This window comes from Tamandua tetradactyla, chromosome 15 (genome assembly GCF_023851605.1).
Source record: "Tamandua tetradactyla isolate mTamTet1 chromosome 15, mTamTet1.pri, whole genome shotgun sequence".
NCBI lineage: Eukaryota > Metazoa > Chordata > Mammalia > Pilosa > Myrmecophagidae > Tamandua > Tamandua tetradactyla.
Window position 1 is genome coordinate 45,917,979 of NC_135341.1, and position 25,433 is coordinate 45,943,411.

At 39.8% G+C, this 25,433-nt stretch overlaps 1 protein-coding gene across 8 annotated transcripts in view; it reads left to right on the top strand.

Annotated features, from left to right (window-relative positions):
• ULK4 (unc-51 like kinase 4) overlaps positions 1-25,433 on the top strand; it is a 749,242-nt gene that overhangs the window by 617,793 nt on the left and 106,016 nt on the right. Inside the window, exon 38 of one of the 8 annotated variants that reach the window (XM_077129712.1) lies at positions 10,669-12,831. The exons of the other annotated variants lie outside the window; for them this stretch is intronic. Within the exon in view, the coding sequence (XP_076985827.1) occupies positions 10,669-10,683 (15 nt within the window). The 3' untranslated portion in view covers positions 10,684-12,831. Of the gene's footprint in view, positions 1-10,668; positions 12,832-25,433 lie in introns of those variants that run through there. 8 annotated transcript variants of the gene reach the window in all.

Consider the following 25,433-nt stretch of genomic DNA (forward strand, 5'->3'; position numbering starts at 1 on the left):
ATTGAAATTATGAAGCACTATGACAGGAATTGCATTGAAGACAAGGACGGTGAGCTGGAGACTGAAGGTGTGCATGACACTGCAGTTCTCAGATAACTGCAACAAAGAAAAGTAAAGAATGTCTTACCTAGTGACATTAGATTCAAAGCTGGGGAGTTTTATTGAGGAGGGAGGTTAGGAATCAACAATGAAGAGCATGAAGCCCACCACCAATCCCATTGGTTCCAGGGTGTGTGAGAAGCCTGCAGAGGAGGCAGTATCATGAGGGAAAAGTTCAGTTTTAGAGCAAGAAAAATGAAGGGAGTACCCAGAGGTGAGATTAAGCATTTAGTAGATTTTGTTGGTAACTGTCCAAGAGTACAGTGGAAGAGGATTCAAGAGAGGGGGAGGGGGAGTCAGGGAGTGAGAAAAAGGGATGTTCAGAGCCTTTTGGGGATGAGAGCCCGGGGAAAGAGGGAAGATCTGGGCTTCTCATAGTGACCCATGTAAACTAGGATAGAGAATGGTCCTGATAGTCCCAGGCAGTCAGGATGGGCAAATGAGAGGCAGGGACCTTAATGGGCACCTGCAGAGTTCTGGGGCTCCTCCAGACTCCAGCTGGGACAGAGGTGATCCCCCCAGCAAGCTTGGGTTCTCACATCCCTCTGCCAGGGGAGTCTGCAAAAGGGTACTTGTCCCCTGAGCGTGGGCTTCCCACCTGAGCTCTGGCAAGGAGACCTGCAGTGGAACACTTTCACTCCACCACAAGGGACTCTACCATTGATTTTAGACTTTTGTTGTGTAATCTTTCACATTATCAAAATTGTATGATGCCAGTTACTACATCCTTTATATTTAACTTTCCTGGCACCATCATAAACAGGGGTATCTTTTACAGCAACTTAAGGTTTTCATCAGTTTCCCATTGAAATTCAAATTTAAAAAAATTTGTTCAAGAAACATATATATCCTAAAATTTCACCTTTTAAACCACATTACAGTGGTGCTAATTATGTTCACAATGCTATACAAATTTGCATTTCCTTTGTAAGTGCCTGTCCTTTCTTTGCCCTTGAAGAGATTTCCTCTTCTTCAGATTTAATTAAAAACATTTAATTTGTTCTGAAATCAGAATATTTTAACTTCCTGGATTTACAGGAAGCTCACTTATTTATAGGTTTATCTCATTTTCAAATGACAGTGCTGCTATTTTTTTAAAGAGTTTTCTTAGAGAAGTTGTAGATATACAGAAAAATCATGCAAAAAATACAGAGTTCACATATACCAGCCCCTCATATGCACACGATTTTCTCTATTATTAGCACTTTGCATCAGTGTGGTACCTTTGCTACAAATGATGGAACTATTTTTATAATTATACTATTAACTATAATCCATGGTTTACATCAGGGCTTACTGTTTGTGTTGTATAGGTCTATTTTCAAATATAATTTTTATGAGAGAAGTTGTAGGTTTACAGAATAATCATGCAGACAATACAGAGTCCCCATGTAATCCCCTATTATTAACACCTTGCATTAGTATGATACATTTGTTACAACTGATGAAAGAATATGATTATAGTTGTACCATTAACTATAGTTAATAGTTACATTATGATTCACTGTATTGTACAGTCTAATGTTTTTTTTATTCTAGTAACTATATGCAACCTAAAATTTTGCCTTTTAACCATATTCAAATATATAATACAGTGGTGTTATGTTCACAATGCTGTGCAAGTTTGATTCCCTTTGTAAGTGGCTGTCCTTTCTTTGCTCTTGAGATTTCCTCTTCTTCACCTGTTAATCATTCAGCCTTGTCGCCTGCCAGAACCTTACCTGTCAAAGGCTTTGGGTGTGATTCCTCTCTCACTCACACTGATTTCATGAAATCCCATGTCTTTTGCAAGATGTGAATTTTCACTGTACAATTGGTTTATGTTGTCAAAGCAAAGATGCTGGCTCATAAGAACACTGTGCCTAGGTGGGGGTGGGCTCTTTTGTGTGTGCCCACAGAGAGTGAACCCCCCTTCAGTTTGTCAGTGAACATGTTCATGCCCCCAGGAGTGGTGTTTCCCAATTCAGTCAGAATTCCTGGGGGCTTGGGTATTAAAAATAAATATTCAGGTCCTAAGCACCTTCTGCCCTTCTGTGACTGTCCATTTGTCTTAGCAAAGCTGATGATCCCACATGCAGGCACAGTTTCTATTCAAGAATTTGCCTTTAAAATGAAGCATCACGTGGGCGGGCCATGGTGGCTCTGTGGCAGAGTTCTTGCCTGCCTTGCCGAAGACCTGGGTTTGATTCCCAGTGCCTGCCCATGCAAAAAAAAAAAAAAAAAAAAGAAGCATCACCGTAAATGGTCCTTCTGTTCTATGTCAGTAGCCTTTATTTTTATTTTTAAAATGTATTTTGGCTTATAAGGTTTCTTGTGGATGGAGGAGGCTAAGTGGCTCACACATGCACTGCGGAGAGATCAAGCCTCAGTAGCATCTCATCTTGTGCAGTTGAGCCAAACATCCCAGACCACCATCCCAGGGATGCACCTGAAATTGTTGTTGAGACCTGTCCTAACTTTTTCTGTGTTAGGGATTAGCTCGTCCAACTCCATTGCTGAAGGAAACATTTCTAAAGCATTCCTGAGAATTATTTCCCACAGCATCTTGCTTTCCTATTTCATCCGAGCACATTCAGCTGTCATGACCCTACTTGAAGCAAATAACAATTGGAACTCTCATAACAAATTATCCTTGCCTCCCTTTCTGATTCCATACACAGAACATATTTATCCTTTCCTCAAAAAAGTCTTCAAGTTCTACACAGTAAAATTTTTCAGGATACTAAATATTTTTATTTACTATCAACTGATAACAGTTGCTTTCTTGCTATGAAATACCCCTAGAAACATTATAGATTTCATTAACCCGGCCTCTAAACTATTTGATTTTTAAATACCACAAAAGTTTGATGCCTTTTTTTTTTCTTTATTGTTGCAATATTCTATGAAGAAACTAAGCCTGTTTATAAACTCCACATGGACCTTTTGTGTAATGGTTTTGAGCAAGTTTAATGAAATTTGAGAGTGTCTCTAGAGATCACAGATGCTGGGCCCTTTAACATTGTGGAGTTGCTTAGCAACCTGGAAGTCATTATATTTCCAGGCTCTGTAATAACATGATATACTTTTCTTCGCCAGTCCCTGATGAAAATGTAAAGGAAATAATCCCTTTCTAAGTTGCACTCCATGAACGGTAGCAAAATAGATTTTCACCCCTCTTTTCACAGCCTAAGCAGGTTTTAATTCAGTGCACAGAGTATTGTTTTCTGAATATATTCTAAGATATTCTTAAAAGGAAGGCCTTTTATTCTGAAGTAATGATGAAGATTACCATATAAATTGTTAATACATATCAGTGTAGTGTACCCTTATCATGTTGAAACTAAGATTGGATTTATTAGCTGACCCCAGTTAATAATGCAGAAATGCTTATTTCTAGTTAATTTATTCCATCCAGATGATTTCAGGTATGAGGCAGTTTTTAGGAATCTAGGAAAACCTTATACTTTAAAGTACTAGGAGCAAAGCCAGTTGAAACTAGTGAAAAGTTTAATTTATAGACCCATTTAAAAATATTACTTGTAACATTTGAAGCAATATTTTGCTCTGATTGTAAAAATAATACACAACTTGTACGTGTAGTTCAAAGCAACACTGTTCATAATAGTCAACAAGTGGAAACATCCCAAATGTTCATCAACTGATGAATGGATAAATATATCCATACAATGGAATATTATTCAACCAATAAAAAGGAATGAAGTGTTGATACACTACAACATGCTTGAAAACTTTGTGTTAAGTGAAAGAAGTCAAACACAAAATCCCACACACTGTATAATTCCATTTATGTGAAATATGCAAAAGAGACAAATCTATAGCAAAAGAAATATTTGTAATTGCCAGGAACTAAGAGGAAAAGGATATGAGGAATGACAGTAATTGATAGGGGGTTTCTTCTTGGTATAATGAAAATGACCTGGAATAGATCTCGGGTGGAAGGTTGTACATCTATGAATATATACTAAAAACTACTGAATTGTACAGTTTAAAATGGTATGTGGGATGTGAATTTGTTGTAAAAGTTACACCGCCAAGAAATTAAAGTAAAATATGGTCATGGTAGGTTAGTTGGGAAATATAGAAATGTAAAAAGACAAAAATGAAATAATCCTTAAAGTTACAACCCATAGATAGCTATAGTTGTGTATTTCTTTCTAGTGACTCAGGTACACACACACACACACATATTGACATTTATTCCAAAATAAATGGAGATTTTCATTGTGAAATGAATATTTCATAATTGAATTGAGATGATAAAAAGTTCATGTGTTTCTGTACCTGCCTCCCAAAATTCCATTGAAATGATCAAAATAAATATAAAAATTAGTAAAACTGCACCACCTCAGTAAAAAGAGGGAAGGTATCAATAATAGGTGAGTAATTCAAGAAATTTTAGAAGGCAGATTTGGTTTGACAAAAACAGTATTCAGAATTTAGTGAAGCACAGCTCCATGCAGGTGAAGAGGCAGACATGCTGAGGAGCTCTGGAAGGCTCCAAGGCTCTGGGACAGCAGGGGCTTAGAGTAGGTTCCAATCCCATCCTCCAAGCTGCGCCCCAGAGTATCTTCCCCAAGGTGCTTTGTGAGTGGGGACAAGGGTAAATGAATTCCAGGGTTGCTGCCTTGGCCCCCCAGGACTACCTCCCATAACACAAAGGGGGATTCTTAACCTTCCATTCATAGTTTTCTCTGTACTTTATGAGCAGAAGTTCTTTTTCATTTTTCACAAATTAATTCCAGAACATGGCTGTCTATAGCTCTCAACAGCATCCACTTAGGAGATCTCCAAGGAAATAAAAGCAAGATCTTAAAAATTACTGAGGTACCCATAATGGGTGAAGCTACCAGTACTCTCCCATATAGAAATTCACTTATAAATATGAACGGACAAAGGAGAAACTGGACATTTGAGGAAAGTCCATAGCCAAAGACAAGTCAACAGCAAACCAGAAAAGCCAGTGGCCACAGAAAAAAAAAGCAATGTGAAAAACAATACTTAAAAAAAATTCTAAGTAGTGTCTTCAGAAAGACTCGAGATGTTTCCTGGTGCCTGCCCATGCAAAAAAAAAAAAAAAAAAAAAAAAAGACTTGAGAGGTAAGTTACTGAATCCATAAAACAAAACAAGACTTTCAAATTTTAAAACCCAATAGAGGGATTGAATATGAGAATAAACTCTGATAAAAGCCAAGTGAATATGCATATAACCAACAAGAATTCTTTCTGAACACAGAGTGAGAGAAATATTAAGAATTGCAGAAGATGGATCCAGAAAATCCAGCAGTCATTCATGGGGACAGTGTATGAGAAGAGGAACAGAGGTCGCTCCACTGCGAGGTGACCCAGAGGGCCACCCAGTGCATCCTTTTACCAAGGCCTTGGACCACAAGTCATGCGACCCACCAAAATTAAATATCCTCCTGGCATAGAGGAAAGGGACAGAACACTCATCTGTTGCTCATGAGCATCTCTCCAAATCCTGTATAGGAGAACAAGTTGCATATATCATGCTGTATATATGTTTTTACACACACAAACACACTCACACACACTTATTGCCACCTTTCCTCCCAAAGTTATATGTTTTGAGCATTTCATTTGAAAATATATTGAACTGGTTCTTGATAGCTATCTGCTTAGACCAAATAAATATGACTGTTTTAAACATAAAATGTATATTATAACTCTTGGATACATTTTTCTAGGGAGTTGTCATATATTTCAGTAGTATAATATGCAAATTAAAGGCCGTCTCCACTCACTTGCCCTCATACTTAACCAAAAGGGTTGCCCCTCTTTGTTTGCTGGGCTGTCAGGTACCACCACAAGTTCATTAGCCCAAAGGAAATAAGTATTAAGGGTATTTCAGGAATTGAATTGCACTCAAGGTGAAGCTAAGAAGTCCCTTGACTGGGCTTCCTACTCCAGTCCCTAAGGCTCCCAGCTCTAGGGAAGCTGAGTGTCAGGAATACTGCTTGCTTTTTGCTTTGAGTACATCTCTGGCTTTCACATTGGTGCCACTGCACCCTGCTTTGTGATACTGTCCCCTTTTCTGTATTAAAGGATTTAACCTGTACAGCCTTTTAGTGTAGCTAATTAGCAGCTCACCCTTAACTGAGATGAACAGTAATTCTAACCAAATAATTCCACCTTGCAATGTGGATTATTTGATTTAATCCAATTTGATTTGTCTTTAATCAAGAAAATCAGTTGTCCTAATTTCATTTTTAAAAACTCTTGAGTTTATTTGACACAGCCTTACCATGTTGCCTTCTTTACATGGAGAAAGATGAAGATTTCCATTTTACAAGGTGCTTGTTCTGCATTTGCAATGAAAGAGCTCATTTAGCAGAATGAAGAGTCGGGACTTGGGGTTTAGGCAGCCTTGGATTCAAGTCCCAGTTCTTTCATTTGGTAAATAATTGGTCTCTGGGCAAGTAACTTATCTTCTCTGATAACTCAGTCTCTTAAAAATAGGAATAATAATATTTCCACCATAAGATTGTTCTGAGGAGTAAATTAGATAGTGCAAACAAAGTACTTAATGTGTGCCTGGCTTATAACTGCTCAAAATGATAACTGTTGCTGTTATTATTTTCATTGGCATCCTCATCGTCATTTTTATTCCTGTATCACATTAATTTTTTCTAACCATACCAGAAAATTTTGTTGTCTTATTTCCCAAATGCATATTACTTTCTTTCCCCATAGCTGTAAAAAACATTAGGGCATGAAAAACATCTGCTGGTTATTTGAAGGTTATTTTGAATTTGCTGTGGTAGGCCCACTGATATTTAAATTGCTTTGTTTAAGTGAAGTACATATACGTTATAGTACCTGTGAGGAGACTGTGCCATAGGCTTCTCTTACTTAGAGATAACTGGAGCCTGGTTCTAAGGTTTGAAAACTATTATCCATGGACTGCAGGAACATACTAAACCAACTTTTCTGAAGGTGGTTTTGCTGGTACTTTTTTTTTTTTTCAAATAATGTATAATTATACTGTAAAATCTGCTATGGGGTAGAGTGTTTTAGATTTAGTACATCTTTGAACTTTTGTGTATCTTAAGATAGACTGTACTATGTAGGTAGGACTGTATTCACTTTCTTTTCCCAAAAATTAGTATTAAAAGTAACTCTGATCAGAGATTTAATTAAGGATATAGATCAATAGAAGCCTTCTGTGGGCCATCCAGAGTACATTTACAAAAAAGAGTTTCAGATAAAAGATAGAATTGTGGAACTGAGCTGCACATCAGACCCCTCATAAGAAAGCCCTTCATGTAGAGCAAGAGTTCCAGACCTCCAGCAGAAAGATCCGGGAAGCCACTCACTGGCCTGCAACATGCAGGATCACTCCCCAGCACAGATGTATCCTTGGTCTCTTGGCCCTACACATCCCTTCAGCTCCTGCCCAGTTTGGGGTAGGACCCCATGAAGACTTGTCTATACTTACTGACTCCTCTCCTCCCATGCTCTTAGCTTTTATTTGATCCCCACCGTTTCCCTGAAATTGTTCTTCCCTGAATCCCCAGTAACCTCATGTTGCCAATTCTAATGCTCAGTTCTCTACTCTCACCTAACTTGAACTTCCTTCTTGAAATGCTTTCTTTGCTTGGCCGCTCTGGCACGAATGTGTGTGATTTTTATTGTGCCTCCCTTGCTGATTCCTCCTGCTCTTCCTAACTCCAGAGCAACTCTGTAACACCTCAGTCTACCATCATTCACATGGGGGACCTCATCCAGTCCCTTGCCTTTAAATATGGCATCTATTTACTTATACCTCCCAAATGACTCTCTCCATTCTCATCCTCTTCCCTGATCTCCAACTTATATTTCCAGCTGCCTACTCAAAGCCTCTACTTGTAGATCTAAAAGGAAACTTAAACATAACATGACCAAATCCAAACACTTTATTTTCCACCCCCTACGCTAAACTTGCCCTATTCCCAGTCTTTCCTAACTGACTAATAACACCATGTCCATCCATTACTCAGGCCAGAAATCTTGGAGCCGTCATGGAATCTTTTCTTTCTCTCAATCCCCATATCCAATCCATCACCAAATCCTGTTGACTACCTTCAAAGTGTATCTGGAATCAGACCACTTCTCATCGCCCCTACCATTATCGTCCTAGTCCATGCCGCATCATCTCTTGCCTGGAATGTTTCTGTAGCCTCCTAACTGGTCTCAGTGTGATCTGCCTCTGCCTTTCCCTCCTCCTGCCCCCACCCCTACTCTTTCCAACCTCATTCTCTCCCCTCTCACACTTCATGCCAACCTCCTTTTTCTCCTTACTGTCCTTCCGCTGCATGGTTTATAAGTGTTAGTTCTCTGTCTTGACTCAGTAGTCTCCATAAGGGGAGGGTTTTTGTCCATTTTGTTCATTGATGTGTATATATATCCTTGAAACCAATAAAGGAATATAGGATATAATAGAAACTCAATAAATGTGTGTTAAAAATAGGGGATTGAATTAATGGAGATGGCCCTGCCCTGTTATCATTGCTGATATTCTGCGTGACAGAAAATCAAGTGCAATATCTAGACTAATGTAGATGTCACATTACCAATTATAGTATTCCTTTTCTTTAAAATATGTGCCAGTGGTAAGTGGTATGTTGGGGGATTGCTTTACTGAGTCATGTTAGTTGACCTGCCTGTATTAAAAGGCTTACTCTGGGAGTGACATTGCAGGTAAAGGATAGGAAGAGGAAATCAATGGCCTCTACATCCTCTCTTTCCCTGTTGTCCTACCTTCATATTGAGTATATTTTACCTTTTCTCACTCGCAGAGAATTAGAATCTCATCAGTTACTTACCAGGTTCAGCAGTACCACTAAGGGAAAAATAAACCCATGAGGAATTTGTCTTCATATATCTTTTCTCAGTCAGTGAGAGTACAGTGCTGCTCTTCTGTGTCCTTTTCAGAGCTCCTGTCTCCATGGCTAAGCATACAGTTTCTCTTCTGGGATTTCATAAAATAATGGAAATCTCTCCCCTGCCTCCCTGTGTTTTATTTATTCATTAATTCATCATTATTTATTGAGTACCTATTCTGTGCCAGGCACTTTCCTAGGTTTTTGAGATGTATCAGTGAACAATTCAGTACAACCCCTGTCCTCATAGAGAGTTCATCCATGTTCAAGGTCACAAGGGGCAGCTACACAGGATGAAATTGTGTTTATTCTCTTCCTCTCTCTCTCACATTAGGCAAGTGACACTGTTTGCTGTAATGTGAAAATGCCCTAGCTCCTGGCATACCTAATAGGACTAGATTTTCCAGACCAGATATTAGGATTACCTAGCAAAAAAGAACTGAATTTAGAATCCAGAGTTGTAGTGAAAATAGTGCCATCTCTGGGACAGTTTGCTACCGTGATGGAGCTAACAGGACCCCCCACTCCTCATAGTGTGGCCCTGGACCAGCAGTGGCAGTACTGGGGAGCTTATTTGAAATGCAGAATCTCAGGCCATAGCCCAGACCTGCTAAACCCAAGTTGGCATTTTAATAAAATCCCTGTGTGATTCCCATGTACCTCTGAGAAGTGCTGCTGGAGAGGCTGCTCCTGAAATTCCAGAATGGGTGATTACTGAAGAAAGGCTTGGGTATAGGAGATACTCTTTTCAGAATCCATTCTGTCTCTAGTCAATCTCATGTGCTTTGAATTGTGTTTGCTAGAAAGATGACTGGAACTCTAATTTGTGTCATTTCATTTCTAGACAGCCTGCTAGCATTACACACTTTTGAAACTCTTTTTATTTCTTATTTTTATTTCCCTTATATTTGAAAGGATGATGTTCAAAATGAACATATCTTTTTATGATCTTCTGTCTCTACAAGCTAATTAAGCTAGTAAAGAAGTCATAGGTGGAGAGACTTTGGGCAGCACAAGAAGAGAAATATCAGGAAGAGAATATTGATTAAATAAACCTGTGAAAACAGGCTAGCAGAATGTAATGACAATATCCACCCACTATTGCATTAATAATTCAGGGATGTGTGTGTAGCAGGCCCAGCAGGGGGCCTGGTGGAGGGCAGGTGGGCTGACCTTGCTGCTGATTGATTCATTCAGGGGCAAAGGCCAGTAAAGGTGGTGGTGAGCATTGAGTGAGCCCATCTAGGCAGTCATTCACCAGTGACTGGATTAAGAGAGGAAACTTGGATGCAAATAGGCCAGGATTCAAACCTTCACTCTGGCCCTTACTGTATGTTCTTGGGCAAGTCACTTACCGTCTCAAAGCTGAGTGCTAATTTACCTTATATAAGATGGCAGAAGTTACTAATGCACTAATATCAGAGTGCTTAGCACAGAGTAGCCCAGCAACACAAGATATACACACATGGACGCAGATGTATCCTTTGGAAATGGCAACGGTCTTCATAAGCATATATTCCTTCACAGGACGATATACTTTCATTCTCCTTATTGCTGGAGGAAAGACATGTTTCTGTTTGAGCATGCACACACTTCCTGTCACAGCCTCCTGTTAAGCAGCTCAGTGACAGGTAAATGAGAATATGCAGGGCTTAATGCGCTTATTTTTATTGTTTCCCTCTATAAGAATACAGAACTCTGAAGTCAGTTTTATTGGAGCCACCATCAGATGTGAGGATACGACCTGGCCCAGCAGCAGTCTCCCAACAGAGGAGACTTCTGTTGTCTACTCCCCTAAATCAGGGCCTGGGCTTTCTATACCTCACTCAGGAGAGCTCAGAGCACTCAACAGAGCTGCTCATGACTTATACATGAAGGTAGGTGATCCCATCTGCACCCTCCTCCCCCTTAAGGCCTTGACCCTTCTCTGACCCTTCCTGCTGCCAGCACATAATCCTTAGCCCCTGGGGAACCAGAGGCCTGTTACCAATTACTGTAGGCCTCTCTATATGTGCCCACCAAGGAGTTCCTTGTGCCTTGTTAGGATTAGTTGTGTGGCCATTGAATGCTGGAGCTTCTGGCATCGGTCTCTGCAGCAGCCCGGGGCATCCTGGTGATGGGCAGCGAGGCTCTGCACTAGAGACTACTGCCCAATCTGCTGAGGCTCCCTGCCTCTATTACCATTCCAAAGGCTGGACAACAACCAGGCTCAGTGTCGGGGCCCCAGGTGCAGCCAGTGACACAGGAGAAACTGTCACTGGATTAAAACTGATCCGGTAACTGTGCAGCCAGAGCAGGGTTGTGCTGTCTTGGTTCCTGGTTCTCCTGAACCTCTGAGCCAATGCGAAGCTGGGATCTTCTCTGCTGTCTAGTGTGTCTCCAAGGGGCATTCTGGTTATTGTCACCAATTGTTAATCATGTGATTCTAAACTGGGAAACAGCTTTCTCAAAGTTACAGTTTTGACCATCCTCTTAATAATGAGGAAGAGTGACCACTTTCTCTGGGCTAGTCCCAGCACTGAGCCATTGACATGGGTAATATTTCATCATAGAACAGCCCTTTGTGGGGAGATACTGTTACCCCCCCATTTTACAGTTGAAGAAACTGAGTCACCAAAGGCTCGATGAATACATGGTGGAACCAGAATTTGAAGCCAGATGTTTTGACTTACCATGTTCAGCCATCAGTAAGAGGGTGTACTGTATCATATTTATCCCAAATAAGGGTGGATTAACAAACTTCTCCAGGGGCCTATTTTTAAAACTTGCTGATTTGAGCATCCCTAACTGATTTCTGCTTTATCGATAGCCTGAATATGTCAATCATTAGTTCACTCCCTTATTCTTATTCTATCTTTTCTGTTAAAATTGTCTTTCCCTAAAAACTCCCCAAATAATTCAGTGCTGTCACGTGTACGAATTTCTGCATACTCCTCTAGCAGTACTCTGGAGGGGCTTCAGGTTTTGCTTTTTAAACCACAAGTCTATGCTTTGAGTTTGCTAGACTCAGCCACTTTATTATGCTTAACGTTTTGCTGTCTGTCATGGCTGAGAAATAGGCTATTCTGGTCAATCAAGGCATCTTTATTAACAGCAGTCTTAGGAAATTAGAATGCAGCAAGACACACTTAACAACAAAACTCTTCCAAACCCAGATTAACCTTTGGCTGACTGTTTGGAATTCCTCTCTGTGGGTGTATGTACAGTGACCCACAGTGGTAATATGGACAGCCAAACACCACGTGAAGGTTTATTCAATTTTGTTGTTGCTACAACCATGACGATTTAAAGTAGTTCTTACTCCATAATGATATAAAACCAAAAATAGGCACATTCCCTGGAAACAACAGTGAAACATTAGAAGGCCTTTAAAGATTTTATGGCAACAACTTGAATTTAATGTAAATCCATTATAGTGAAATATGAGTTTGATCCTGCCTTTTATTACTGTGAAGAATATTTCACATACACAGAAATGTGCAGAGAAAAAAAGATGTAACCCACCATCCAGTAAGATGCCACTTCAAAACAGTGTTTTAGCCACTCGTGTTAGGATATGAAGAATGCTCATAGTAATATTTTAATGTAAAATAATCCCCAAATAACGGTGCATTTTCAACAGTAAACCTGTCAGGTGTCTAAGCAGTTCTATGGAGTTTATCCAGCAAGTTCTGATGGCTTCCACCACCCCTCCTCCACAGGGAAATAGCCCATTTCAGCCCTGTTTCCAGAAAAAGATGAGTTTGTGTCTAAAAGTACTTTTCAAACAAGGTTAAGAGATTAGTGCTTTTTATAATGTCATATATCTTTCCCCAAGTTTGAGTTCATCAAACCCACATTTTCATCAATCATATCTAAGCTAACTGTTTTCTATTTAAAAATCATTTTAAAAATGTCCAAACTCATCACCTCCTCCTAATCTTCCCTTTAAATTGATGAGAGTAAATAGAGAAATCAGGAAAGAACTACCACAAGCTGCTGCTTGACCTCTGCTCCCACCCTGCCTGTGTGCCACCCCTACCCGCCCTCCTCTTGCAATGAGTGACGAACTCAGCTCCTCCCCAGGCCAAGCCCTCTGTGGTCCACCCCAGATCCATCTAATCTCTCTCGTTCCAGGGCATCTCTCCAGCATCTCTCCCCATTCTCTGTCCCACATCCTCAAAGGCCCCCTCTGTTGTCTCATTCCCATGAGAATACTATATGCTGTTATACCACCCATCTTTATATAAAAAAAAATTTCTTAATCCCACATCCACATCTAGCTTGTGCGCCATTTCTCTGTTCCTGTCACCAACAAAACTCCTCGAGAGAGTTGTCTGGATCTGTGGTTTCCCTAGTCAAACTTCTGAACCCCCACTCCTCTAATGCAGCTCTTTTCAAGATAGGTGCCTTGTGGATGGTCCTTTTCCAGGCCCCATTTTACTCAAACTTTGGCACAGCCAGTGGTTCTCTCCTTCTGTTGATGCTTTCCTCCAATGTTTTCTAGGTTGCCACCTTCTCTTCTCTCCATGTGGTGATCTCTCAGTTTCCTTGCTGCTATCTCTAAGCATTGCAGTGCCTGAAGATGCAATCCTAACTCTGCTTCTCTTCTGCATCCATGTTTGCACCCTAGCAGAGCTCATCCAGCTTCTGGCCTTTCATGTCATCTTCATACCGATGACTCCACATTTTTATCTTCAGCTCCACCAGGCCCCTTATCTCAAGTCAGATTGAATTAGTAGTTTGCTTCCTATATTCATTCAGCTGAGTAGTGGCTTCTCTGACTCATCCTGGCCCTCTCTAAGTCTGCTCTCCAGTGCTTCTCTTCATATTAGTCACTGTCATGGTACCCTCAAGTTTCTCAAGTCAGACTTTGCATCGTCAAGGAATGCCCCTCCAGCAGGGTGGCCTGTGAGCAGAGATCTAAAGAACGGGAAAGAACAAGTCAAGCCATCTTTGTACCCTGCTTTCATTCATCCACGAATTCTGTTGGCTGTACTAGCAACATATAGCAAGGATCTGAATGCATGTTACCACCTTCACCACTGCCATCCTGGTCTCTCACTTCTTACATGAATTGCTGTAATTGCCTTGAACTAGGCTTCTCACTTCTACCATTGTGCCCCACCTCCACCCCATAGTCTGTTCTTAACATAGTAGCAAGGGTGATCCTTTTGACAAGACGATTATGGCATTCAGAATCCTCAAAGGTTCCCTGAGTCAGAGAAAAATAGTATCCCTTACCTTCTCTCCAAGGCTCTTATAATTTGGCCCCCATTTCCTACTGCATCTGACTCTTCTCCTGTCCCATCGCCTCCTATCACTTTTCTTCTGGCTCACCCCACTGTAAACACATTAGCTGTTCTTCAAACACACCAAACATGCTTTTATCTCAAGGCCTTTGTGTATGCTCTGTTTTCTTTCTGGAAGGTTCTTCTTCTAGACATCCAGTGGCCTCTCCTTTAGTTTCTTCAGTTCTTTACTCAAATGTCACCCAGTCAGAAAGGCCTTTCCTGACCCTGTCCCTACCTCTGCATCCTCTTCTTCACACCCAGCTTTCTTTTTCTCCATTACGCTTATTTTCTTCTGGTGTTTTGTCTGTTGACTTGCTTTATTTTCTGTTGTTTTTCCTCCCCCACCAGAATTTGGCTATTTCTTTCATCATTACTATATCCCTAGCACCTAGAAGAGTACTGGGCATATACTTTTTTTTAAATAAATGAATGCTTTTTGGAAACAATGCATCTGTACCTCCCTGGCTGGATTCGAGCCACAAGCTGTCCTGCAGAGCCTGCTCCTTCAAAGTGTGCTTACCCCCACATCCCCTGTGGATTGATCATGTGAGAGGTGGAGTGGTATGATGGGGAACAGCACAGACTCTGGAGGCAGAATAGCTGGGTTTGTAGCCTGGCTCCACAACTTTGTAGCACTGTGTGACCTTAGATAGGTTTCTTTGCCTCTCTGTGCCTCAAGTTCCTCATTTGAAAAATGGGATTCTGATAGTATTCTCCTCTTAGGGTTGTTGTGAGGATCAAATGAGATACTTCTGTAAAAGCACTTAGAACAGTGCCCATCACGTGGTAAGTGCTATCTAGGTGTTAATTGTATAGTTTATATTCATCTGCCTCCATAACCTGGACGAAGTGGCATTAAACATATCCATGTATCTTCTTTCGGGGCTTTACTTTTCTTGGGGACTGGGCAGTGTATTGGGTTTGCAAACAGCAAACCTAGACCTGACCATTTCCTAAATGCATTCAACAGATATGTTCAGAGCCCTGCTTTATGCTAGTGTACCATGCTGGCCATTGGGCAAATATAGGAAACAGTCTTCAGCTTCAGGGAGCTCTTAGCCCTCCTGGCCCAACTTAGCTATGGGATGTTGGTGTTCCACTCTGAGAAACTGCAAATGCAATCTATAATTTCATTTTACTAAAGCTGTTGTGGCCCTCCTGCTGGTCCAGTGTTCTGGCTTTCAGATGAGTTCTTTGCTGCATGTGCAAGCAGCACGTTCTCAGCGTTGGCTCAGAGCTACTGACTGGGGCTGCTGCTTATTCCTGCCAAGATATCTTTTATGAGGAAGCAAGATTTTGTTGTCAGATCTAGGTTTATGTCTCAGCTCTATACTGAAAACCTTAGACAAATTACTTAACTTCTTTAAACATTCTTTATCAGTATGCTAGAGATTATAACTTTTGCCTCATAGGTTACTGCGAGAATCAAATGTTCTCCTATATTCTAAGCTTCTGGGGTTCCAAGCTGCTTTCACCTCCAAATAAAATGATTCATATACTGTGGGATCCAGCACCCTTCAGTGGTTGCAGAGGATGCCTGGAAAGTAGAAGGGGCTCAAGTGCTCTTGGTTCCTTAGACCCCAATTCCGGATTGCCTCCTACATCCCACCTGTTGCTGCTGTTGCCCTTTCTCTCCCTACCTTCCCCAAAGCATGGAATGAACCTCCCTCTTTCATTCCCCAAAGGGTCACTTCCCCAAGGTGGCTATGTGAGGAGGAGGTACTGTTAGCCTCCTGTCTGAACTATATGTACCCCACTTTCTTCCTTGTACCCCACTTTCCAGGCTGACTCCCACCCTTTACCTCCAACTCCCTCTACCTTGTCCTCTTGCCTGTGGTTTGCCTCTGCCGTGTGAGGCCTCTCCTTAGTCTCCCTGGCTCTGATTGGCTTTGCCTGGTTTCATCTCACCTTTCACCCTGTTCCTCCCTTTTTTATTAGAAAAAATAATTCTTAAGTTTTATTTTCTGCCTGTACAAGTAACATATGGCCTTCAGGGAAAATAATTCAAGCATTGTAGAATGAGAAAGTTGAAAATCCCAGTAAAAGGAATCATACTTTGTTTATTGTCCCATAGCTACTTTTTTGCACTGGCTTGAATGGCATGAAATCTTAAGTCTACAATCAATAGATAGTAAGAATATAATTGCTGGTAGTATGATTTAGGTTCCCAGATCAAGGGACACCACCGTATGTTCAGACCTCTGGGAGTGACTGCATCAGAAGAGAACAGTCACTAGGGATGCCTAGAGTATACAATGATAGTGACTAAATGTACAAGTTAAAAAATGTTTTTGCATGAAAAAAAAAGAAAACAGTCATAATAACTGAGAGTTGTGTGCTGGTTTGAAAGGATGTATGTACCCTAGAAAAGCCATGTTTTAATCAAAATCCCGTTTTGTAAAGGCATAATAATCCCTATTCAATACTGTATGTTTGAATCTGTAATTAGATCATCTCCCTGGAGATGTGACTCAATCAAGAGTGGTCGTTAAAATGGATTAGATGGCGGAGATGTGTGTCCACCCATTTGGGTGGATCTTGATTAGTTTACTGGAATCCTATAAAAGAGGAAACATTTTGGAGAATGAGAGAGATTTCTGAGAGAGCAGAGAATGACATGGCCACAAGAAGCAGAGAGTCTAGAGAAGCAGAGAGTCTACTAGCCAGTGACCTTTGGAGATGAAGAAGGAAAACACCTCCCAGGGAGCTTTATGAAACAGGAAGCCAGGAGAGAAAGCTAGCAGATGACAGTGTGGTGTGTTCACCACATTCCTTTCCAGGTGAGCAAGAAACCCTGACCATGTTCTCCATGTGCATTCTCACTTGAGAGAGAAACCCTGAACTCCATCGGCCCTCTTGAACCAAGATATCTTTCCCTGGATGCCTTAGATAGGACATTTCTACAGCCTTGTTTTAATTGGGACATTTTCTCAGCCTTAGAACTGTAAACTAGCAACTTATTAAACTTCCCTTTTTAAAAGCCTTTCTGATTCTGGTACATTGCATTCCAGCAGCTAGCAAACTAGAACAAGCTGGGAGGCAAGAAAGACTATCAAGAGAAAGCGCAATTGACGATGCAGCCTGATGACATGAAATCAGATGTCTTCCTGCCAGGCAGCTTCAGGTCTCTGTCTCTGTGTCTAACATATTCCAGTGACTGTCACATCTTATTTGCATATTAAAAGGATCTGGATTTTTGGCGTGGTGTTCTTTCCTTTATAGAAAACCTGCAGAATCCTAGAAGAGGCAAGGCCAGTTTGGCATTGAGAGCACAAGGGGACGAGGCTTCTCCACGGTGGTATTCAAATATGGAAACAAATCTAACTCCAAATGCCATGACCTATTTTTCCTCTCACCAAGGTCAGAATGATGAGCAGTTTAAATCACCTGTAGAGAAAAATTTCCTGACAGTTAAATGAAATATCCAGGCCTTTATCTAAGAGAGACTAGTCTCTCCTAGAGGCTGGAACATTGGTGTATTTGTTCAAGTGTTTTCTTGATGATGTTTTTAAGCTCACATTTTCATTTTAGCATACCCAGTAATGAAACAAACGAAGTGTGAATTATGAGGCAGTGCTAGTTAAACATTTATACCAGCCCTTCCTGTCATTTCTTGAAACTATTAAAATGTAATGTTTTTATATGAAATCATTATAAATTTATAATGAGTTTGGTCTGTGGTGATGTGCTGTTCCATGGACTGTGAATTATTGTTCTGAATTGTAGGTGGCAGATGCTTTCTCTAAGCCATGGTGCCTGGATGATTGGTTCCTATGATGTAATATAAGTTATATATTCTAATTTGCATAAAACACCAGTGCTGATTATACAACATGATTTGAGACTGAAAATATTTTTCCCAAACAGCAATCTTGACAGTCAGCCTTCTTGCAATGAAGATGTGCTGACTGATTGTGAATAGTGTCCAGAAAACTTTCTACCCCTAAATCTCTATTAGAAATACATGCATAAAGAGGTTGACTTTAGAGAAGAGAAATCACTGATTTGTAAAAATGGGTATGATAATTGGACTTTAAGCAGAGGTTAGGTTCTGCAGGGCTTTTGATAAAGCTAAGGGTGTTCTTGAGTTCAGAGGTTGGGATTCAGCCCAAAAGTCGATGCCCCTGCTCAGGGCCAGTCTTAAATACAGGTGAACCAGCAGCTACCATTTTAGGGCAACTGAAGAGGACTAGGATACGCCTTTACACCTCAGGGATCTCTGTCTTTCAGACAGAGGACGTCATAGAACGTCCGTGAAGTTGTCAGTTTCTAAAATCCTGTCACTAGAGATCTTTTCTTCTGGAGCAAGCCTTCATTAACTGGCATACGCTCTTAGAAATGCTATGTCTTTGCCCTTAATACAATTAGTTCCTTGGCAAATAAGAGGTTTTCCCACTCCTTTTCAATGTACTAGAGAGCCAAGAGCATCTCTGTAAGAATGCTGAAGAGAGTGGGAACATGCTTTGTGGTTTGGGGAAATAGGGAGAAGATGGTCCCAGTCAGTGTGGGGAGGAGGATCCACAGGTAGGAGTGGATCAGCTAACCATTCTGGAACATAGGTCAAGTCTTCACCTGGAAAGACTGCACAAAAGTTCTCATCTGCAGTCATGTGTCTGTAATTAATACAAATTATGAAAGTGAATTCTAATCGAATATGAATCTAGCAGACTTTGAGTGCCCTGTTTCAGAGTAGGATCCTTACTTCCTGATCTTCCAGAACTCTTTTAAAAGCTGGTCTCTGACAAACTTGTACTTTCCCCTAACTGAGGTACAGTAAATGAAGAGTACTTTACTGTATCTTGACCTTGAAGTGCTCCAAGTCTAATAGAATAAGAGTTATGTTAGCACACAGCATCAAGTACAATGTAATTAGAGTGTGAAAGTGAGAAAAGCTCCAACAAAAACGAGAATTATCTGAAATGTGGTCCATAAATAAGATAGCCCCTTGAAATCTCTGAAACAACTAGAGGCCTGATTTGTAAAGTCTGAATTATGAAAATTGAGGAGGCAATAAAGCTTGGGAAGGGAGAAGCTCCTTCCAAATCACTATAGCCTTAAGAGAAAATTGGACTCCATGATTTCTTAAAGCCCTTCTCCATGAGTGCATGTCCCAGCACAGCCTCTGCTCTGCCACTAGGTACTGAAGAAGAGGGAGGGAGTGATAGGGAGGCCAACAGTATGCCAAGCTTATTTATCCTTCTTCTTGGCTCACAGCTGGACCACATATCCCAGCTTCCCTTGCCTTCAGATTCTACCCAACATTTGTGAGCAGATAAGTGTGCTTTAGTTGTTATTGACTTCACATTGATGCTCCTTCAAGTTATTACTCAAATACATCAATGCAAACTTTTTCCTATAGCACTGACCCTCTGAGTAGAACTATGTCTGCTCTGTACTCACTGAAGACAAAGCTTCATTAATTTCTCTGCAAAAAGACCTCTTCACACATATGGTAACATTGCCCAACTTCTTCGAAGGCTAATCCTGTTCAGAGACTTTAAAATGGAGGCACAGACTTCTCCATCTTTGCTCTAATAACAGAGGCAGCCCCAGTGAAGCAGATCTTGTCAAACATAACACTTATTGAAGGAATGCAAAGAGTAGATCATGAAATTTTTTTATCAAGAGTCCTAGATGATTCTGAAGTTGTTCCATGCAAGCTAGTTTTGCACACGCACAAGCACACACACAATACCTGCTGTAAAACACTGTGCCACAATTTTGGCTTCTTCTTCAAGTTAAACAACAGCAAGCCTTCAAATTGAAGTTTGTTGTTAAGCCGGATTACTTTTTTATTTCTATGCATAATAAATACATAAAAAGATAGTGAAAGATAATTCTCTGTAAAGAGTATTTCTACATTCTGTTTATGGTAAGGACATAAACCTCCAATGAAATAAAAGTAATTACATGAAAACTTTGTGTTCAGTTCATGCACATTCTTCTGGAGAAGGATTTGTAATTTTGTCTTATTCTTGAAGGGGTCCATGACTCAGAAAAACCAAAAAGCAAGGGCAAAAGTTTTGTAAACTTTTCTGAAAACTGTAGGGGTGGGGATAATGAGAACTCTATTCTTTCTGCATAATTTTTCTGTAAACCTACAACTGCTCTAAAATGAAAAGCTATTTTTAAAAAACAATGACAGTCAAGAACGTGCCCTTCTGTAAAGGAGACTGTGACACTTGAGCAAGGATTTTATAAAACTGTTCCTTCAACTTATGCTTTTATCATCTACTTAGGTTAAATATAAGAATAGTAAAAATGATGAATAGCAGGTTTGCATAAAATATGGAAAAGATCTATGTTTGTGAAGAAATGACTTTCACAAATCACATTTATCATAGGGTAGTATTAAGTTATAAAATATATACCATGTGCCTGGAAGTATACCCATAAAAAGGCATTGAGAATTTATGTCCCTATTAATAATGGCCAGATGAACAAAATAATCTACATCTTATTTTTAAAAAGATATGTGTGGCCTTGACAATGCTGCTATAGTGATATTTCCTTACCTTTACAGAGGAAAAAAAGTGCATAAAGAAAAATTATGCTATTTCATTGAAAGTAGGAAGAAGGTACATTGGGCCCTATATTTCCTAGCAAGGCTCCTTCAAGAAGAGAATTATATGCCCTATATGTATACTCAGAACTCCAAAGGGAAATCAGAGTTTAATGTTTATGTTTGACAGATGGGTTGGGGTGGAAAAGGTGCTATTCCAGTATTGCCTTCCTAAAACCTGACTTTGCCTTTCCTAGAGTTCTATGAGAAGAACATTGCTTTAGAAATTTTATTATTATTTTAACTAAACGTCCCTCTTATATGTGTGCCCATATGAAGAGTGTTGGGTATTGGTAAATGAGATAATTAGTTCCATACTGGCCCTTGAAGATGATTTAGGTGTATGAGCTGGGAGTTATAGGAGTGTGGTTTAAGTCTTCCCAAGTTTAGAGGGCCAGGTCAGCTCTCCGGAACTAACCTAGATGATTAGATTTCTGTAAAGATGTCCCAAGAGGTCTGCAGTTTCTGAGCATGCATTACTCAACAGATGTTTATTTGCTTCTGGTCTATTGCAAGAATCTATGATTGCCTTCTGGGACTTATGTTAGATTTGGATGAAGGATGGATGGATGGATTTTGTTGTGGCTGTGAGAAAAGTAAGCCCTAAATGATAAATTGGGAGAGTATGTGGTCAATTCAGTAGGATTTCAACATTCATCTCAGGTAACTTTAGTATGGCCTGATCCCTAGAGATCCTCTCATCTCCCAGACACATTTAGACTGCAACAGTTTCAGACTCAAGAGGTGCTCCCCACCCCTTTTCTGATCTCAGCTTTACCAGAGTGCTTTTGTTTCTTGGGTCTCCTAGAGAGTGGTACTTTGTGACCTTACAGAAGACATTTACTTCTCAGGACTTCTGTAAGCTCGGAAATAGGGACTCTGTCCTACTCAAGCAAGGTGCATCCAAACCATTTATGTTTACACTTTACCAATTCAGATGATGCCAAGTCTAATAGATAAATTCATGAATGTTCTTTGGGAAGTATGATGGAGCTTCTGTTACCTTTTTTTTTTTTTCATTTTTCCTAATGTAAAATGAATAATGCTCAGTCTCAGGCGTATTTTTGCCCTTGTTTTACTGGGTCTTTATATATATATGTGTTCAGTTATATTTATCTCTCTTAGAATGTAAAGTACTTGAGGCCAGAGACCACACACCTGGGGTAGCTTAAGGGGGTGGGTGAAGCATAGACTTTGAAAACAGAAGACTTTTTAGCTCTCAGAGCCCACTCAGCCTCTGTGACCCCCCTTTTCCTCCTCTGTTAAAAGCAGGGATAAGAATATGTACATTTTAGAGTTGTTTTGTAAGTCAGTAAAAAGTAACTTGCTCAAACAAGTTAAGAACTTAGCAGAACCCTAAACAGTAGTAACCCTACTTAACAAAGTATTCAAGAGAATACCTAATACCTAAATACCTAATGTAGGAACCAGAAATACTAAATTGTATTTGATGGAAGTCAGTGCTGGTGCTGAAACTTTATCCTTCACATCTGAGACCTATCTCTTTTTTTTTTCCTGCCTCTCAGTCCATTAAATTTCCTAACTTAAGACCGCAAACTTGTGAATTGCAGTTTTTTAATACCTTACCACTCATGCGAGTAATAGGCACTAATGCCTATTATAAATAAGATAACCCTGGGGCACGAAGTCCACCTGAAGGAGAGGCTCCTTTTATCTGGAGTTACTAGGGCCCATGTACATGGGACATGTATTACTTTGCATTGTACCAGCTTCTACAGCTCATTAAAGGCAGAAGCCATGGGCAGGTTTCTTAGAGAAGGTGGTATCCAAGATAAGTGTTGAAACATTTAAGTATGATTTGAACATGCAGATGTGGAGAGAAGAACAGTCTTACTATTGGGAACAGCATGAGTGAAAGTAAGGATCAGGAAAGGAAGCTTTAGATGAAACATCATGTGCATGAAAGGGAAGAGGGAGAAGAAATGAATTTGGAAAGTTAATTTAAATTATGATCTGAGAGGGGCTTAACTATCTCTCTAGATTTTTTTTTCCTTATTAGAGAAGTTGTAGATTTATGAAACAACCATCCATAAAAACAGGATCCCCATGTACCACCCCACCACCAAAACCTGCATGGGTGTGGAATATTTATTAGAATTGATGATATCACATTTGTATAATTGTACTATTAAATAAAGTATATGATTTAACTTAGGGTTCACTATTTGTATAGTATATATTGTTGTACTATTAATTAAAGTCCATGGTTTAACTTAGAGTTTGCTGTTTGTGTTGTGTAGTTCTATGTGTTTTTTTTAATTTTCTATTATTACGTTCAGATATATATTTCAGTACTGTTAAATGTGATCATAACGTTATGCTACCATCACCACCATCCATTACCAAAACATTTCCATCATTCCAAATAGAAACCTTGTACATTTTGAACTTTAACTTCCCATTCCCTATCTCCACCCCATTTCCTGGTAACCTTTTTCTAGATTTTGATCCTGAGTTTGCTTATTCTAATTGTTTAAAATCAGTGAGCTCATATAATATTAGCCCTTTTGTGTTTGGCTTATTTCACTCAACATGATATCTTCAAGGTTCATCCATGTTGTTGCATGAATCAGGACTTCATTCCTTTTTACAGCTGAAAAATATTCCATTGTATGTATATGTCACATTTTATCCATTCATCAGGTGATGGACACTTGGGTTACTTCTGTCTTTGAGCAAATGTGAATAATGCTTCTATGAATATTGGTGTGTAAATATCTGTCTGAGTCCCTGTGTTCAGTTCTTCTGGATATACACCTAGTAGTTGGATTGCTCAGTCATATGATAATTCTTAACTTAGCTTTCTATGGTACCTCCAAACTGTTTCCCACAGCAGCTACACCATTTTACATTGCCATCAGCAAAGAATTAGTGTTATTTTTCCATATCCTCTTCACCACTTGTTAATTTCTATTTTTAAAGTAGTAACCATTCTGATGCATGTGAAATGGTATCTCATTGTGCTTTTAATTTGCATTTCCCTGATGGCTAATGATTTTGAGCATCTTTACATGTACTCTCTGGCCATTTGTATATCTTGTTTTGAGAGATATCTGTTCAAGTCTTTTGCCCATTTTTCAAATGGGTTGTTGTTGTTGTGAAGTTGAAGGGTTTCTTCCTTTACTGAATATATGGTGTACAAATATTTTCTCCCATTGTGTAGGTTGTCTTTTTACAGATTTTTTTTTTTATTTTTGTGAGGTTCCATTTATCTTTTTTTTTTATTTTGTTGCTTGCACTTTGGATGTAAAGTCCAAGAAATGTTTGTCTAACACAGGTCTTAAAGATGCGTCCCTACGTTTTCTTCTAGGAGTTTGATAGTTCTAACTCTTTGATCCATTTTGAGTTAATTTTGGATCTGGTATGAGGTAGGGGCCCTCCTTGTTTTGTGTGGTGTGCTATATGGCGGGGGTCACATTTCATTCTTTTTCCAAATGAATACCCCCTTATTGCAGTGCCATTTGTTGAATTTTTGTTTGTTTGTATTGTTTTTTGCTTGTATTGTTTTGTTTGGGAAGTGCATTGGCCGGGAATCGAACCTGGGTCTCCTGCATGGCAGGTGAGAATTCTACCACTGAACTGCCCTTGCACCCCCCTCCTTCATTTTTTTACAAGTGAAGATCCAGTTTTCCAAGCACCATTTGTTATAAAGACTATTTTTCTCCCACTTGAGTAGTCTTTGACATAATTCCAAAAATCAGTTGGCCCTCTTTTGTTGCTCAGATGTGGCTTCTCTCTCTAAGTTAACTTGGCAGGCGAACTCAATGCCCTACCCCCTTAGTAGAACATGACTTCCAGGGGTATAAATCTCCCTGGCAATGTGGGACCTGACTCCTGGGATGAGCTGGGACCTGGCATCATCGGAATGAGAAAGCCTTCTTGACTAAAATAGGGAAGAGAGAAGTGAGACAAAATAAAGTCTCAGTGGCTGAGAAATTTCAGAGTCAAGAGGTTATCCAGAGGCTATTCTTACATATAATATAGATATGCTTTTTAGTTTATGGTGTATTAGAATGGCTAGAGGGAAGCACCTGAAACTGTTGAACTGTTCCAGTAGCCTTGATTCTTGAAGAAGACAGTATAACTTTATAGCTTTTACAATGTGACTGTGTGATTGTGAAAACCTTGTGTCTGGTGCTCCTTTGATTAAACAAACAAACAAAAGGATAAAAAATAAGTAATAAGAGGAGATAAAGAGTAAAAAATTGGGCAGATTAAAATACTGTGGGTCAATGAGAGGGAGGGATAAGGCATATGGGATGTATGAGTTCTTTTTTTTTTCTTTCCTTTCTCTGGAGTGATGCAAATGTTCTAAACATGATCATGGGGAAGAATACACAACTTTGTGATGATATTGTGAGCTATTGACTGTATAATATGGTTGGACTATACGTATGTGGATATTTCTCAATAAAATATTTTTTAAAAAAATCATTTGGCTATAAATGTGAAGCTTGATTTCTGAGAGTTCAATTCTGGCCCATTGGTCTATATTTCTGTCTTTGTGCCAGTACCATGCCTTTTTTATTACTAAGGTCTTTGTAGTAAGTTTTAAGATCAAAAGTTGGAGTACTCCAACTTTATTCTTCTTTTTCA